Source organism: Coenobita brevimanus, chromosome 24 (genome assembly GCF_032717465.1).
Source record: "Coenobita brevimanus isolate Jiangsu-jjx chromosome 24, ASM3271746v2, whole genome shotgun sequence".
Lineage (NCBI taxonomy): Eukaryota > Metazoa > Arthropoda > Malacostraca > Decapoda > Coenobitidae > Coenobita > Coenobita brevimanus.
Genome location: NC_136977.1, coordinates 4,847,483 through 4,865,990, shown reverse-complemented (window position 1 = coordinate 4,865,990; position 18,508 = coordinate 4,847,483). Strand labels below are relative to the sequence as shown.

The 18,508-nt window shown below is 44.2% G+C and overlaps 1 protein-coding gene across 1 annotated transcript; it reads left to right on the top strand.

Moving 5' to 3' along the window:
- Window positions 1-5,424: 5,424 nt before the first annotated feature.
- Window positions 5,425-16,705, top strand: LOC145393420 (reactive oxygen species modulator 1). Its single transcript, XM_080267516.1, has 3 exons — window positions 5,425-5,486; window positions 10,317-10,463; window positions 16,427-16,705. The coding sequence occupies exons 2-3, from the start codon at window positions 10,324-10,326 to the stop codon at window positions 16,533-16,535; spliced, it is 249 nt and encodes an 82-aa protein (XP_080123642.1). The 5' UTR covers window positions 5,425-5,486; window positions 10,317-10,323; the 3' UTR covers window positions 16,536-16,705.
- The last annotated feature ends 1,803 nt before the right edge of the window (window positions 16,706-18,508 follow it).

Below are 18,508 nucleotides of genomic sequence, written 5' to 3'. Positions count from 1 at the left end.
ATAGGAAGCGTTAGGAGGAATAGGCTACACTGAGGTGGTTTGGCCATGTGGAGAGGATGGAGGGCGAAAGACTGACGAAGCGAGTGTATGTGAGTGAGGTGGAGGGGGGGAGAGAGATGGGGAGGCCGAGGACGAAATGGAGGGATGGGGTGGAGAGGCATATGAGAGAGGGGGTTGTGAGTTGGAAGCAGGGCAGTGAAATGACGGGGGACAGGGCGACGTGGAGGCGATTTGTTTGTGGCCACCCCGAACGGGATTGAGGCGTCTGGCAATAGCTAGATAGACATTTCTTTAGGGTTAGGTGTGGCAGGGAGGTTTTGAAAGTGAGTGAGTTGGATAAAAGAGAGAAAATGATAGAGTATCAGGAGAAATTGAAAGGTGAGTGGAACGCAGTCAAAGATCAGGAAAATGGCAGTGTGGAGGAGGAATGGCAGTTGTTTAAGAGTGCTGTGGTGGGGCATGCAGAAGAGGTGTGTGGTGTGAGACGTGTGGGTGGTGGTGTAAGAAAAGGAAGTGAATGGTGGCGCGAGGAAGTATGCTGTGGCTGAGAAAAGACGTGCATATGAAGTGTGGCTGCAGAGGAAGGATGAGGTGTCATATGAGAGGTATAAGGAAAAGAGGAATAGGGAGAGAATAGCTGCGCGTAATGCTAAAGTGGCAGCAGATGAAAGGTGGGGTAGGCGACTGAGAATTTTCAACAGAATAAGAAAATGTTCTGGAAGGAGGTGAAAAGGGTGCGAAAGGGAGAGTCTGGGAAGGAAGAGCGTGAAAAAGAAGAGGATGGAAAGATGTTACTTGAGATGGATGCAGTAAGGAAGAGATGGGAAGAGTATTTTGAAAGATTGTTAAATGTAGAGGAGGAAAGGGTGGCTGAGATTGTGGCGGATGGGAGAGTGCAATGAATGTGTTGGGAGAGTTGAATGATTCTTTGATCACGAAGGAGGAAGTGGAGAAGGCAGTAAAGGAGATGAAAACAGGGAAAGCTGCAGGTATGGATGGGTGTGCTGTGGAATGCCTGAAGGGTGGTGAAGTGACCATTGTTGACTGGTTAGTAAGATTGTTGAATGTGTGCTTTGTGAAAGGTACGGTGCCAGTTGACTGGGCAAGTGCTTGTGTGGTCCCGTTGTATAAAGGCAAGGGTGATAAGTATGAATGTACTAGCTTTAGGGGTTGTAATGCTGGGTAGAATTAGGCTCGACTTCTCGTTCCTATTTCACCCAACGTGGAGCGGGGTCCTCTTTCGAGACCGGAGCTAGTGCAATAAAGAGGGGCAGGACATAAAAACTTTCGGCAACACCATACACATATATTACAACAGTCAGACACAGGACATTTCAGCAGATATTACAACACAATATTGAGCAATATAAAACCTTATCTAAGATATGTGTATCGCACAGGATACTTGCTTTCTAGATACTAATGACAACACAACAAATCCTAGAGTAGGAGTACAGTAAATACTAGTGCGCGCGGAGCGCGGAAGTGGGGGCGAGGGGGTCGTGACTCACGAGGAGATAGGGGAGGCGCGGAGAGTGACTTAAAACGGCGAGGAGATAGTTATAGTAGTATTGGAAGACGACCGATATTAGCAGGGGAGTTTATATGGTGTCTGCTAGGGAAAGTACTTTGACAAATAATTCTGATTCTTGCTTGGCACTTACTTTAGCTTTAAGAGCGTGAGCGAGTAATGAAGGGGGTAGCGTGGGGAGGGAGGGAATATGATTAATACTTCTTTTCTTGATATTTTCTTGTCAGGATGGGGGGGAATGTCTCCTTAGGCACAGGTTTACTAATTACACTTCTGTCAGAGAGGTCCTTCAGGTGTGGTATATAGAATCTCGCTTCACAACGCGTAACAAGGTCGGAATACTCGTAATACTACTTTCACAATATTACTTCGCTGCTAGCCAATAGAACATCAATGATATTTCCTCCTCACAGTCTTTCTTCCAGCAATGGGGATATGTCTTTATAAATATCCGGGGTGGCACTCGCACGTATTTTCACTCAGATCTTAGTCCACATTCTCGACCTCTAACTTCTCATTGTGATCTGATTCACCCCGCTATACATTACATAAATTCACTGCACAATACTTGTTCTAGGAGAGAGAGAGTCACACTTAACCTAATTCATTATCATTACATTATCACCCGTATTTTCTCAGGGAAGAAAACAGGGGCATGACATCGGTGATCCGGCTGGACTGGGGGCACCGTCAAGACGGGGCGAGCCGAGAGGGCACGGGGCGGCTCGCAAGGGCGTCCTCTCGTGTCCGGGTCTCCCGGTGGCTTCCGGACTGGGCTCTGGCGTAAGGCCCTTGGGACTGGGGCCAAATAGGTCCCGGAACCTCTGGGTCAGGTCCCGGCGTCGTGGGGGCGTGGCGAGGTCTCGCCCGGGTGTCCTAGGGAGGGCCGAGAGAGGCGACGGGCTGCGGTCTCCCACGTCCAGAGGCGCCGTCAGGGGAGGACTGCGGCAGCGACTGTCACTGGGGCCCGACAGGTGTGTCTGCTCTAGGGCCAGGCGTAAAGAACAGAGACTGGGGGAGGCAGGGAGGTCTGTCCGGGATGTTCTGGGACAGGACACCTGGAGTTCAATCTCCGGTTGTGGAGACGTCCCTTTCCTAGCTACGCCCTGGGAGCGACCATAGATCGTCTCTACCTGGACACTGGGGGAGCGACCATTGATCGTCTCTACCCGAACACTGTGGGAGCGACCATTGATCGTCTCTACCGGGACACTAAAGGAGCGACCATTGATCGTCTCTACCTGGACACTGTGGGAGCGACCATTGATCGTCTCGACTGGAGCACTAAGGGAGCGACCATTGATCGTCTCTACCTGGACACTGTGGGAGCGACCATTGATCATCTCGACCGGAGCACTAAGGGAGCGATCATTGATCGTCTCTACCTGGACACTGTGGGAGTGACCATTGATTGTCTCAACCGGAACCCTAAGGGAGCGACCATTGATCGTCTCTACCTGGACACTGTGGGAGCGACCATTGATCGTCTCAACCAGAACACTAAGGGAGCGACCATTGATCATCTCTACCTGGACACTGTGGGAGTGACCATTGATCGTCTCAACCGGAACACTAAGGGAGCGACCATTGATCGTCTCTACCTGGACACTGTGGGAGCGACCATTGATCGTCTCAACCGGAACACTAAGGGAGCGACCATTGATTGTCTCTACCTGGACACTGTGGGAGCGACCATTGATCGTCTCAACCGGAACACTAAGGGAGCGACCATTGATCGTCTCTACCTGAACACTGCGGGAGCGACCATTGATCGTCTCAACCGAAACACTGTGGGAGCGACCATAGATCGTCTCTACCAGAGGGGCGCTGTCTGGAGTACTGTTTCTGACTCCACCCCTAGCTAGCTCAGTGATTCCGCCACGCGAAGGTAGTGTCTTTCGCCTACGGTGGCGGCGGCGTGGTGGCTGTATGTCACAGGGGCGCACGGCCCGTGCTGACATGCGTCGTTGTTGCCCGGAGTGGTGGTGGCTGGTGATGGCTACCCCGTGGGGTCCGTGTGGGGGTGTCGGCATGCTTGTGGGCAAACTCTGTTGTTCCTGGTTCGCCCTGTCATCGGGGATACTATGGTATTCTCCGGAAGTACTGTTAAAGCCACGCATTTCAGGGGTACAAGTCTGTTGAGTGTTGTAGGTAAGGTGTATAGTAGAATATGTTAATTATAAGAGTTAGAGAGGGTACAGAGGGAGTGATTGGTGATGAGCAGTGTGGCTTTAGGAGAGGGAGGGGATGCGTGGATCAGGTGTTCGCTGAGACAAGTGTGTGAAAAGTATTTAGCAAAAGGCAATGATGTGTTTTGGGCATTCATGGATTTTGAGAAAGCGTATGATAGAATTGATAGGGAGGCCTTGTGGACTGTTTTAAGATTGTATGGACTTGATGGGGTGAAAAGTTTTTATGTAAATAGTAGACAGCGTGTAAGAGTGGGAAATGCTGTGAGTGATTGGTTTCCCGTGAGAGTAGGGCTGCAACAGGGATGTGTGATGTCGCCTTGGTTGTTTAATATTTATTTGGATGGTGTTGTAAGGGAGGTGAATGCAAGAGTTTTAGGTGGAGGTTTGAGTCTGGTGAATGTTGATTGTGGAGAGTGGAATCTGAAGCAGCTGCTGTTTGCAGATGATACTGCACTGGTGGCTGATTCAGAGAGATTGAGACAGTTGGTAGAGGAGTTTGGAAGGGTGTGTGAAAGGAGGAAATTGAAAGTAAATGAGAATAAGAGTAAAGTGATGAAGTGTATGAGGTTTGTAGATGGTGGGGGGATGAATATAGTTTTGAATGGTGAGTTGCTTGAGGAGGTAGAGTGTTTTAAATATTTAGGGTCACATGTTGCTGTGGATGGAGGAATAGATGCAGAAGTGAAGTTTAGAATAAATGAAGTAGGAAAGGTGCTGGGAGGATTGAAAAAAGTGTTTAGATGTAGTTGGCTTTGAATGGATGTAAAGAGGAGGCTGTATGAGGGTGTTATGGTACCGACTGCGTTATATGGGGCTGAAACATGAAATATGAGTGTAGCAGAGAGGAAAAGTTTGAATGTAATGGAGATGAGGTGTATGAGGAATATGTGTGGAGTGACGCGTATGGATCAAGTGCGAAAAAGTTGTTCGGGAGATGGCTGGTAGAGTTGAGCAAAGGGTGTTGCGATGGTTTGGGCGTATGGAGAGAATGGATAATGAGCGATTGGCGAAAAAGATAACTAGATCTGATGTGAGAGGTTTAAGGCTGAGAGGGAGACCACGAATAGGATGGATGGACAGTGTGAAGAGAGCCTTGGATGCGAGAGGGATGTCTGTTGAGCAAGGAAGAGTGGATGTGAATGAATAAATGATGACGCAGCCTTGAGGGGATATTCTCCCGCATATGGTCTGATTAGCTAGTCAGGTCAGGTGCGAGTAAGGGGATGGGTCTATTATGATGTGGCAGGGGTAAACCAGCTCTGCTGTCGGGCCCTGCTGCGGATGTCACTGATTGCACTGCGCAGTTGACCCTCGTGGGGTGTGGTGCGGTGAGGATCTGTCCCTTCTCCCCTTTGGGGATGCGAATGACTGTGTTTGAATGGATGAGTAAATGGGGAGTGTGTCGTCCTGTCTTGGCTACCTCCTTTTCCTTGGGGGAAGCAGCCTAGGTATATAGATAGATAGATAGATGATCTCCAGTCTTTCAAACGCAGTGTGTCCAGGCATCTCGAAATGATCGGATCTTGAATTTGGCTCTCTCTTGTATTTTGTTTTTCTCTTGGAAGGAACAACAGTTGCGGGCTCGCAGCCTTTGGTTCCTTCTTCCTCGCATTAAAAAAAAAAGAAAAAGAAAAAAGATAAAGATAATTTCAACGAAAAAACGATATTTTTGATTAGTCGGTACGATAATTCACAATTAAAAGTGTGGCTGTGGCAACAGTGGTACACACGGCTTCACGTAAACAAGATTCTTCGAGTAAAAGGTGAGTTTGAGGTTACTGTTTATACAGTAATACAGTATATATATATATATATATATATATATATATATATATATATATATATATATATAATTTGTAATTTAGTGTACCGTTTCCGTACACATGTTATCTTTACAGTTAAGCAATTAACATAAAGTTCGTGGTCATTTTTCTAAATAGCAAGTAATTGTTAATACCGTAAGTAGTGTGGTGTGGTACCCAGTGTGTATGTACTTACAGTAGCTATTTCAGTTGTGTAAGAAATAATTGCGTTTCTGGAAAAGACATACTATCTATCTAGTGCCAGACACCATAATCCCGTAAAGGGTGGCCATTTGACACTGAGTTAGTTGTTTTACAGGGAGGGGCACCAACCCTCCACCAACCCACTTGTTGACACGTAGGGAGCATGTATGGTTTGGTTATATGGTTACCACCTAGCATTGTAAATGGTTTCTTGGCTTACAGGAAACCATTTGGCTTGTCAGTCAATGTAAAGCCACCTGTAAAGGAAAGAAAAGGAATAAGAAGTGACAGGAAAGATAGGAGAAATAGGAATAGAGGAGGGCAGGCACAGAAAAAGAATGATAAAAGCTAAGGAAGTAGTTTTACAAGTGCGTTCTTGTGCCGTATTGTAATTTTTAATTCCATGAAGTATTCCTCGATAAATGTACGTTTAACATTGTCTTCTCTGGCATGTCCCAAAGAAATTCGATTTAAAGGAGAATATGAGGTGCTCTGAGCAAGGATGGAGCTTTATGCCCTATTTACAAAGCAATACAATTAAGTTTTTAGGGAAATTTTTACAAGTGGACAATACACCCCCCAGGTAGTGCAATATATTTTTCTGGCAGTTTTCGATGCGATTCGAATGTTTCTGACCCTCATTTTTGTCGGAAATGCCCCTCACCGAACACAATAAAACTAACCAAACCAAACCCAACATACCTAACCTATCTTAGGGGAGTAATAATCAATTTCCAAATGGGGTAACGGGGGTTATTTGTGATCCTTAGGGACTATACTATACGATAATGGTGCTAAAATTCCAAAACTGCATATTGTCCACTTGTAAAATAATACCAGTACCTAATAATAACAGTAGGAAGGGGGATTGGAACTGGTGTGATGCAGTTAACAATTTGTAGTGTTAAACAATTGTAACTCACAGTGCAAAGAATTACCGGTACTGTAAGTGCAGCACAACACTGGATTACTGTACGTGCTTCAAGAGCATTTTCACCACTGCCAAAGCCAGAGAAGGCAGCCACAGACATGCTGTAAGTACCCTGGCTGAGGTACAGCCACTTCTAATTCCTCATTCTTTGGTTCTTTTTCATTTATTTTATGCTTTATGCCCATTATTGGTGTGAATAGGGTCTTATATAGGTTTAAGTATGTGCTATGCATGTCCGGTAGAGAGTTATTTAGGTGGCTTTCAAAGTTAGGCTGGGTTAGGGCCCTTAAGTACCAGTCCAGGAGCCAGGGCCTTGTTGTAAGTACCCAGAATGTTTAATACTGTATAAACTCATCGCTAAAACCTCATTCTCTGGTTCTTTTGCATTTATTTAAGTCTTTTATGTCCCTTATTGGTGTGATTTGGGTCTTAAATAGGTGCTATGCATGTCCATTAGGGAGTTGTATAGGTGTTTTTCTGAGTCAGGGTAGTTTAGGGTCCATAAGTACAAGTCCAGGAGGCTGGGGCGCACTTTCCGGACAGGACCTCTTTCCGGACATGCTTTTGGCTCTATTACATCGGAAAGTGGAAGGATTATGGTATCTCCAATTTCCTCTCAAGAGTGAGAGTACGATGCTGTTTCTTCTTTGCACCTGGTTCCCTGGATGCTGGAGATGATGCAGGGCGCTTGGGAGGCATGGTCTATCTATCTATCTATTGCCAGACGCCTCAATCCCGTTTGGGGTGGCCACAAACAAATCGCCTCCAAGTCGCCCTGTCCCCCGCCATTTCACTGCCCTGCTCCCAACTCGCACCCCCCTCTCTCATATACCTCTCCATCCCATCTCTCCATCTCATCCTCGGCCTCCCCCTCCCTCTTCCCCCCTCCACCTCATTCACATACACTCTCTTCGTCAGTCTTTCACCCTCCATCCTCTGCACATGGCCAAACCACCTCAGTGTGTTCCTCATAACACTTCCTATCACATCCACATCCACACCACAATGCTCCTTTATATCCTCATTCGTCAGCCTGTCTCTCCATGTGACTCCACAGGCTCCTCTTAAATAACTCATTTCCACTGCTCTCACGCTTGACTTGTGTCCTTCCAACAATGTCCAAGCTTCACTTCCGTACGTTAGAGTTGGTATCACAATACTGTCATGTAGTAACTTTTTCACTTCCATGCTCACTTCCCTGTTTCTTATCACTGCTTTCAAGGAACCAGCAACCTTTCTTCCCTGCTGTACCCTTTCAAGCACTTCACCCTCCAAACCTCCATCCTTACTCATCACACTACCCAAATACTTAAACGTACTCACATTTTCCAATTCCTCACCATCTAACCTCGCTGTACATTCACTAACTTCACCTCTCTCAAAGACCATCACTTTACTCTTCCCTACATTCACCTTTAGGTTCCGTTTCTTACACACTCTCTCAAACTCATCCACCAAGCCTTGCAGCTCCCCTTCGTCTTCACTCAACAACACAGTATCATCTGCAAACAACAGTACAGGGAGTTTCCAAACACTATCCTCTCTCACCAGGGCCACTCCAACATCCACTATCCTACCTTGTACCTCTTTTATTACCCCATCCATGTACAGATTGAACAACCATGGAGACATGACACATCCTTGTTTCAAACCAACTTTCAAAGAGAAAAATTCACTTAGTTCACCATCCACACGCATGGTGAAAATACGAAAAGGTGAAGAACAGCGAAAAACAGCATAACGTACAGCGAAGCTGAGGGGAGAGGCCGGACGTGACTCGATTAGGAAGCGCGCGAAAATGTGTTTACCAGAGAGGTGTTAGTTCGTTTTCTCGCCACAAGCGAGTGCGGCACTGTGCAGCGCGCCCATTTTGAATTTTTCGTATTTCTTCTTGTATCGTTTTTCGTACCATCGAGACATACTTTCGTATTGTGGAATTTATACTTTCGTATTGTGGAATTTGTCCTACATTTATCACTTTCGTACCATCGGAAATTCATACTTCAAGTTTTCGTATTTCAAGGACTCACTATACTCTGAATTTGTCAAGGCAAATTTTTTTTTTTTTTTTTCCCGGGCTTTATCTAAGGATTTATCTGGCTTGGACTTGCTCTTGGCCTTGGATGTACCGTACCTGCCCGCTACTATTCATCTGCACTTCTATGCATTTCCAGTGAGTAAAACAGTAACCCATATCATTTTAAGTGTGTATTGAATGATCATGTACACTCATGATCAATAATTTCTGCCGAAGGGTGCCCACTTCGTACCCCTGTATACCAAGGGAAGATGGGAGGGGAGGGGGACAAAACGAGCTCCACCTGCCTTTACTCCAGCTCCCAGTCCTCCCCCAGACCCCTACCCTTCCCAACCCCCCACTCACCATTCTTAACGAGGAGTTACATCTTAAGCTAACCTCGTAATTTACACTTATAATCATATTACTGATACATAAACAAAACACTAGGATATGTAAAAAGTATATAATATAAATGTGAAAATGCTGCAGCAAGAAATTAATGCATTTTAATGTTGATGGTAAAACAAAAACGTTAACATTGGCCATTCCAGGCCTCATGCGTTGGGTGCTTGTAATTCACCGGGTCGGTCAGGATCACTAGATGGTCGTGATCGTCAGCTTTTACCCTCCCGGAAGGGAGCTGAAAGCTCATATAGTCCGATCTAAGGGCAAGGCTGTGACCTTCACACACGCACGCACCCGTCCCCTTGCTCGAGGGGGACAGTAACCACCCACTTCGTCAGTGAAACTTTTCGCAACCTGAGCGAGGCGCAAACTCCCGTCCACATTATTATTATTATTGTTGCTGTAGTTGTTATTATTATTATTATTATTATTGTGTTTGTGTGTGTGTGTTTGCAAAGCAGTGCACCCAACATCTGAGGCCTGAGGTGGCTGTTAATGTTTTTGTTCTACTGTCAACTTCATAATGCATTAATTTCTTGCTGCAGCATGTTGATAGTTATATTATATACTTTTAACATATCCTAGTGTTCTATGTCTGTATTAGTTGTGGGAGCAAGAATGCTAAGCATCAAATCAGCTTGAGATGTAACTGCCAGTTAAGAATGATGGGTGGGGTGGGGGGTTGGGTAGGGGTATAGGGGAGGGTCGGGAGCTTGGGAAGTGGCGGATAGAGCTCGTTTCGTCCCTCCCTCCTGCCTTCCCTGGGTATACAGTGGTAGGAAGGGGGCACCGCTGGAAAGAAATTAGTGATCATGAATGTTCATATGTCTAATGATTCAGAAATCCCTCCCAATAGTCCGAAAAAAACAGTAGTCCGAAAGACCCTCAGTCCCCTGCCGTTCAGATTACAGGACTTTTACTGTATATCCATCCATCCATCATCCACTCCTACACTGCCCCTTGAGGAGCCTAGGAACCTGGGGCTAGGCAGGTTGGTCCTGACATTTAAGATGAGAGGACGGTAATATATAAAAAAAGCACACAAGTTAATACAAGTTGTACCAGTATGTTCTTTACCTACACATTTTGTGCAAAATGTGGACCAAGTAGGAGGATAAGCTTTCATGTTAATAGTGCAGGAAATTGTGCATAATTTAAAAATATTATATTTTGTGTGATATTTCGTTTACTGCTATTGACAGACCACCTGAGATTTACCTTTATATTTCAGCCCCGACATGCCAGCAGTCCCAGCAGGAAGCTATTACCAGCAGGGTCAGGGGCCAAGCTGCTGGGACCGGGTCAAATTGGGTTTCATGATGGGTTTCTCTGTCGGCCTCGCAACAGGAGCTATCTTTGGAGGTTTCACAGCTCTCAGGTATTGTACAGTGCTATGTCATTTTAGGGTACATACTAAAGTACAGGCAGTCCTCATGATATGACAAGGATGTGTTCCAAAAAATCACAGCTTTTTCTTCAATACAGATACTGTATGCTGTGTGAGGACACTGGCGCAGCTTTATAGATAGTAATGAAACTTTCATATGCACTCATTTTACAATTTATTGTGGACCAAATAAAACATCACAAAGGGGATGTATAACAGGGTTTATTGTATAACATTTTGGGTACTGGTACTAACTGTGCAGAGGGCAAGTTTGAGCTTTCATATTCAGCTGCCCTTGACTCTCAATAATATATAAAAGCAAAGCTAAATTCAATTAATACCTTGGGTATCTAATATGTTGTATCAATGGTTTGTATTTTATGGAGACTTAACTAGTAAGTACTGTACCGTATTCATGACATACAAGATGCAACACTATGTAAGATGCATCCTAATTTTGGAAGAGGAAGTCAAAGGAAAAAAGTTGTTGACTCCCAACCAACACCAGCCTTAGCTTGATGTAGTCACAGTCACACATATGCACACCCACCTTTCAATATCTCCATTCACTACATATATATATATAAATATATATCATGTCATCAGCCATTTGAGTGTCCACTGCAGGACCGGCCTATTCCTACCGAAGTAGGGACGATACAGCCAATGTATCTCTACCAAGTGGCTTAGGCTGTCTGGTAGAGATTGTATGTAGGGTGAGAAGTGCTTGTAAGCATAATTGTAGTGTTGTAATGGCTTTTCTCCACTCATCTGATGTCCAGTGTGCATATTCTTGGCAAACTGAATGTGCTGCTTCTTCACGCGGTCAGTGAGAAACGGTTTCTTGGTTGCGGTGCAGGTTGGCAAACCAGCTCCTTCTGCAAGCAGTGTTGGATAGTTTGAATTGAGACGTCTTGTAACAGCTGGGGATGCATTCTCTTCAATTCTGCAGCTGTCAGTCGAGGATTCTTGATTACTTCCGTCTTCAGAAGTGTATCCGTACCTCTCGAAGTCGTCCTCTTCTTTCCACCGCCATGCTTGTGCTCTGGTACGACATCAGGTGGCAGGCCGTGCATTGCAGCAAGAATCTTCATGACGGTTGACTTTGCGCATCCAGTACATTCATAAATTGTGTTGATAGGGACATTGTCCTGCCTCCATGCAGTGATACGGACCCTCTCACCCCTTGAGCAGTACTTTCCAGGCATGACAACTCGACCCTAGGAAAATAACAGGGCAAACAGTAATGCATATGAAAAAAGAGGGAGGTGCAAGCTCGGAGCGACAGGAACATATACTCCCACTCTCATTTCTGGGCAAGCACTGACGTGCTGAGTGTTTCACCACCTCCCACCAACACCAGAGGAGTTGCCAGTTACTTCTTGCCCAAAAAATTCACTTGGTAGAGGTGGAAACACAAAGCAAAGACAGACAACTCTCCCATAACAGTTCTGTGTGTAGGTCCTAAGTCAATTTGCAGTGGGTGTATTTATATACAGTATATATATATGTACAGGTATATACAGTAGAAGTCCGATTTTTTGGCATCTATGGGACCAGGCAAGTGCCGAAAAATCAAAATTGCCAAATTATCAAAATCCCTACCCACTCAGTACCTTGTATGTTTTGGTGAACACTATCATCACTACTCATATAATTACAAATGTGTTTGAAGAGAGTACTGTATACTGTTTGATACTGTACAATACTGCTCTTTTTGGTGTGCAGTACTGTATAGGAAATATGACTAGGCCGTGGCAGTTGTCCGATACCACTTTCTGAGCGAAAGGTACCGATACTGGGAATTGGGTCATCATTTTTTTGAGGTGTTGTGCATTTAAGTACTTGGGTAGTGTGATGAGTAAGGATAGAATTTTTTAGGATGAAGTGCTTGGAAGAGTATAACAAAGAAGAAAGGTTGCTGGTTCTTTGAAAGCAGTGATAAGAAATAGGGAAGTGAGCATGGATGTAAAAAAGGCACTGCATGATAGTATTGTGATAGCAACTTTAATGTATGGAAGTGAAGTTTGGACCTTGTTGGAAGGACACAGGTCAAGAGAGAGAGCAGTGGAAATGAGTTATTTGAGAGAAGCATGTGGAGTTTCATGGAAAAACAGACTGACAAATGTGGAAGTGAAAGAGCATTGTGATGTGAATGTAGATGTGATAGAAACTATTAGGAGAAATACATTGAGGTAGTTTTGGCCATGTGGAGAGAATGGAGAGCAAGAGACTAATGAGGAAAATGTATGTGATTGAGGTGGATGGGGGGGGGGTGAGAGGTGGAGGCCAAGGATGAGGTGGAGGGATGGAGTGGAGAGATATATGAGAGAGGGGTGTGTGAGATGGGGAAAGGGTAGTGAAATGGTGAGAGACAGGGCGACATGGAGGCGATTTGTTTGTTACCACCCATTATGGGATTAAGGCGTCTGGCAGTAGATAGATAGGTAGATAGATATAAGATGTGTATTATACAATATGGTACAATACTTTACATGATGGGCATCATGTTGCTGTGGGCTGGTTCAGGATTATTTTTTCTTCATCGTTCCTCCTTGAAAGATTTTGGTTAGTGGTAGGTAGTGATGGCCATCATCTACTCACTTTGTGTAATGCTGCCTAGTTGTTCCATCACCTTGATCACTTTTTCTCTGTCTGCCCACCTCACTTCTTGTTTCTCCCATCCTTCCTGTCACTTTCAATTACTCTTCTTTCCACTTCAGGTGACTGTGCTGAGTAGTGACAAGCCTGATAATTTCCTGTAACCCAGGAGGATTTGGTATTTACAGTACTGAGTGGTAACCACATAAATGTAACAGGGTGATATGGAGCCTGCTATGGTGTTCGTTAACTGAGTGGAGAGATGCAACTGCCTGTCCATCTGAGAACCAAATTTCCACACTCCTTCCTGTGCCTCGATGTGGTGAGGCACTGTCTACTGGGAGGGCCCAAAAGAGGCACTTGTTAAAGTCACTTAGCCGTACCAAGTCTCGGCCAGTACTAGCATAGCTCTTTATGAGGAGCAGCGTCGTGATCTTTTTTTACACAGCCTCAGTTTGAGATCATTTTGGGATCAGCTGTTTGAATTGCAGTCCTTTATCTCACTTTGTTCACAGTGCTTCCCTCCTTAAAGCCTTTGAGCTTCAATTGAGGGGCTGCTCAATGGAAGGGGTTCACAGACCACCAGCCGGAAAATGCATTTTTGTAGGATAACACTATTTTCACCCGTACTCTGTCATTTGTCCTTGGATGAGAACACCCTCCTCCACAGGAAGTTTGGTTGAAAGTCCTTCAAAAAATGTATTGTATATGCACACAGCTGTGATGGTGGTATGGGAGAGGAGGAGCATGTCTTGGCTCTGTATGCCTGTGTGTGCATGTGTTGGTTGCAGCCAATGAGAATGTAGCCGGACCGTGAGCCTTACTTAATTATTGGCCGGCTGTACATGGTAGTGTGTTTGGCAGGAGTTTTTGCCCTGCTGTTTGTCAGCCCCTACTGTTGTGCTTTGTTCATAGCACGTGAAAAAGAATTCTCTCTGTTTTACAGCCTACTCGTATGACCTTTTTGGGGGCACCATAGCACATTCATATTGTTTAATGGCACTCATCTTCATTCTGATCAATGTTGTTATTTGCTTAAGCAGTTAAGTTTTGCCAGAAAATGGTTGAAAGTTTAGCAAAATTAAAGTAAAAACTAAAAAATTGAAAAATATTATTAAATAATATTAAGTTCGTAGATATAGCCAAAATATTATAAGAATAGGAAAACAGTGAATGTTCTACCATCAAAATGAAAGAAGTTAAGATTGCGAGAATGTTGCTGAACTTTGAACCCATTTTTTGGCGTTTTATGATTTGGTGTGAGAATGCCTTATATTGTGGAACCCCTCATATCTTTGCTGACATTATCTCCACATCTTCCACCTTGGCTTGCCTCTCACTTCCCCCCTTCTACTGTGTGGTACCCCCATCTGCATCTCCATCTTAACTGCATCTTCATCATTCCCTTCTACTGGTGCTTGAAGCTCTCTCATCTGACTTCAGAAATGGACTCCCAGGGAAATGTTGTAGGCTGCTGACTTGGTGCTGACTGCAGACAGTGAAAGGGAGGCAGAGGAAAGATTTTGGAAATGGAGAGACAGAATGGGGCACGAAGGTTTGAGAGTAAATGTGGATAAAACAAAAGTGATGATTTCTAGGGCTGGTGGCAGTACTGTCAAAGCAGAGGGAGAGTGGCTAAGTGCGTTTCGCTACAAGGGCATGGGAAGTAAATCCATCTTGTACAGTATTTGTGATAAGTGGGTGCATAAGAGATGCTGTGGTATTAAAGGAAGACTGCTAGATAATGCCGATTTGTATGTGGTGTGTCGGCAAGAGCATATAGGGATTGTCAGGGAGGGAAAGGAATGATCATGCTGTTGAGTCTCTTGAGTGTGTGGAAGACTTTCATTATTTGCGGGACATTTTATATGCTGGAGATGGGGCTGGAGCTAGCCCTGTGGCTAGGGTAAAGGGTGGCTGGAGGAAGTTCAGGGAACTGTTTTATCTCTTGACATTGAGAGGGCTCTCCCTCTGTACTAAGGGATCTTTGTATGCGGTATATGTTAGGAGTGTAATGCTGTATGGTAGTGAAAGCCAGGCAGGGAAGGATGATATTTGCAGGCTCAAACATACAGGAATGGAAGTGATTAGATGAATTTGTAGTTTTTCCTTGAATGCACAGCTTGGGGGGGTTAGGTTTGGAATTGAAGAGGTGGGAGGAAGGATGGGACTGGAGTGTACTGGTACTGTGATGAGAAGGAGCAGATTGCGTGGAGGGGATGGAGGGTGACAGTTGGAGTGGAAAGTGAGAAATGTGAGTTTCAGGGGGAGGGTTGCGAGTTGCAGACCGAAAAAGACCTGGGACGAGTCTGTTGAGTGTGATCTGAGGGATGAGGGATTGAACAGAGAGGTTGCCAGAGATTGAGCAGCATGGAGAGCTGCCATTAGCTGACCAAGTTCATTTGCCTCACTGCATTGGTAACAATACACCTCCTCATTTCTGTATTCCGTAATTTGCCATCAGTTACATGCCTAGAGGAGCTCCACCATGGTTCTTTCAAATCAGTAATTTTGTTATGCACCATTAACATTGGTGGTAGGTGGTGGTGACCATCATCCACTCAGTTGATGTAGTGCTGCTTACTTCTTCACCTTTATCATTTTTTTTTTTTTCTGTGTCTGCCCTCCTTTTTCTCCCATCTTTCCTGTCACTTTTTATTTCTCTTCATTCCTGTGCAGGTGGCATTACATTGAGTGACAAGGCTAATGGTTTCCTGTTAGCCATAAAACCATTTACAGTGCTGGGTGGTAACTAATAAACAACCCATATGTGTTCCCTACATGTCAACAAGTACGTTGACGGAAGGCTGTTGCCCCTACCTGTAAAACTGCCTTAAAGACAAATGGTCACCCCTTATTATGGTGTCAGGTTATGGATTGATAGATAGATAGACCATTAACAATGACATCTCATAATCTTAGTACAGATGCATTGAGATAATGCGCCTTGTGATTAGGCTTTAATGTTTTGCAAAACTAAAGAGAACTGAACTTTTAATGGGATAGTAAGTACAGTACTTAGACAGGGTGGTAAATTTTTTGTCACTAGATTGATTGACTTTAATAAAAAATGTGCCTTCTAAGTTCACACGTCTGGAAACACATACTGTATACAGTACTGTAATTTGTCATCATCATCATCATACTCATCAGTCATCTTCATTTCTGTTGTCATTGTGGGTGTTTTATCCAAGTTTTCTGTATTATAGTGGGCTGGGTGAGACCTAGAATCCAGAAAATGGGAATGAAGAATCAGCAGTAATGTTTTGATCATTTAATATGATTAAAAAGCATGAATAGATGCCATTGTGAGATTGTGTAGTGGATGATTTTAACAGATCTTTCTTTTTCAGGTATGGCCTCAGGGGGAGAGAGCTGATGAACAATGTTGGAAAGGTGATGCTGCAGTCAGGTGGTACTTTTGGAACATTCATGTCTATTGGTGCAGGCATCCGATGTTAAGTTGACAATAGATATGTAATATATTCTTTATAAATATATATGGAACCCTTTCAAGTTTATTTACTATTCTGTGCTGTATAAAGCTGTTATAGATCCTGTATCTGCCTTTTAAAATTAAGTCTAGTGGATTACTGCTCAATAAACTTAAATATCACAGAATGATTTTTAATTGTTTTCTGAAAATCGTTGGTAGGTGGGAGTGTCCACCATTCACTCACAGCATATTGCTGCCTGTTGGTGACTGTACACTGAGGGCCAGGAAACCGTTTACTTTCTTGGGTGTTAACGAGATAATCTGCAATTGGTCCTTATGGTTAGTGGGCCTTGCTTCCACCAGATTTGGCCTGTAGGTGTTTACATGTAAGGTGTGGTTGGGGTTCATTGCTAACATAGTGCTGCCCAAGGATTTATGACTGGTCACACCATAAATTTTTGGACTGAGTAGCCAAGCTATGGAGCCAACCCACTCCTGAATCTCATCTCTTTTATGTTTCTGTAGGGAATTGTGCTGAGTCTGCTCTTTGCTTTGCTAAAAATAATTTCATTTGTACTAAATGCTCTGAACTCTTCAACTCAAATTCTTCCTGCTCCTTCTGGCACCTTGCCAAAAATCTTTCTAACAACTTTACTTCATCATCCTTCCCTCCTCTTTTCCACCCTTATGGCTCTGTAGCTATTTCTTCTACTGAACATGCAGAACTCTTGGCACAGACTTTCTCCTCCAGTTCCACTGTAGACAATTCTGGCACTGTTCCTCCATCACTTCCCCCCTCTGACTTCATCATGGCTGACATTAAAATAGCATCAATAGATGTATTTTCTGCAATCACTGGCCTCAATACTAACAAGGCATCTGGGCCTGATGGAGTCTCTCCTGCTGTCTTCAAGAACTGTACTTCTGTGCTTACACCCTGCCTAGGTAGACTCTTTAGTCTTTGTCTGTCAACTTGTACCTTTTCTTCTTGCTGGAAGTACTCTCATTCAGCCTGTATCAAAGAAGGATGACCCTCCCATCTCTCTAATTATCACCCAATAGCTTTAACATCCTCTGTTTCAAAAGTTTTTGATTCTGTTCTTTAAAAAAAAAAAAAATTAGAGCATCTTTCCAATCAGAACCATCATTCTGATTGTCAGTATGGGTTCCGCCAGGGACGCTACACTGGTGGTCTTCACACTTACCTTTCAGACTCCTGGTCATCCTCTTTTTGGGACTTTGGCGAAAGCTTTGCCACTGCACGTGACATCTCAAAGGCTTGAGGTCAAGTCTGGCATAAATTTTTAATTTCCAAACTGCCCTCTTACGGTTTCTGTCCTTCTACCTGTGCCTTTATCTCTAGCTTCCTTTATGATCAGTCTGTAGCAGCTGTTGTAGATGGCCACTGTTCTTCTCCTACAGCTATCAATAGTGGTATTCCTCAAGGCTCTGTCATATCATCAACTCTCTTCTTTTTATTCATCAGTGACCCTCTAAGCTGTACATCTAACTTTGTCCACTTTTACACTGGTAACTCCATCCTTCACCTTTTCATTCACTTCCCGCAGCATCCATCTCAGCAGTTACTTAACAAACATAGGATGAGGCCATGGCACACCTAATGTCTGACATGGCTCATATCTCTGATTGGGGTAAAAATAATCTTGTTCTTAGTGCATCCAAAACTCAGTTCTTATATCTATCAACCCAACAGAATCATCCACAGGAATATCCTCTAATATTTAACAATATCCAGCTCAGTCCTGCATCATCGTAAAACATGCTGTACTTGGGGTTTCATTCTCTTGGGATTTATCTTGGAAAGATCATATTACGTCACATGTAAAAGCTGCTTCCAAGAGATTAGGTGTGTTAAGCCAACTCCATGCACAGTTGTTGACTTTATACACGGGTTTTATTCGTTCCTTTATAGAGTGCAACTCAAACGTGTGGGGGGACTCCCCACATACATCTTTTCTAAACAAGGTGGAGTTCAGGC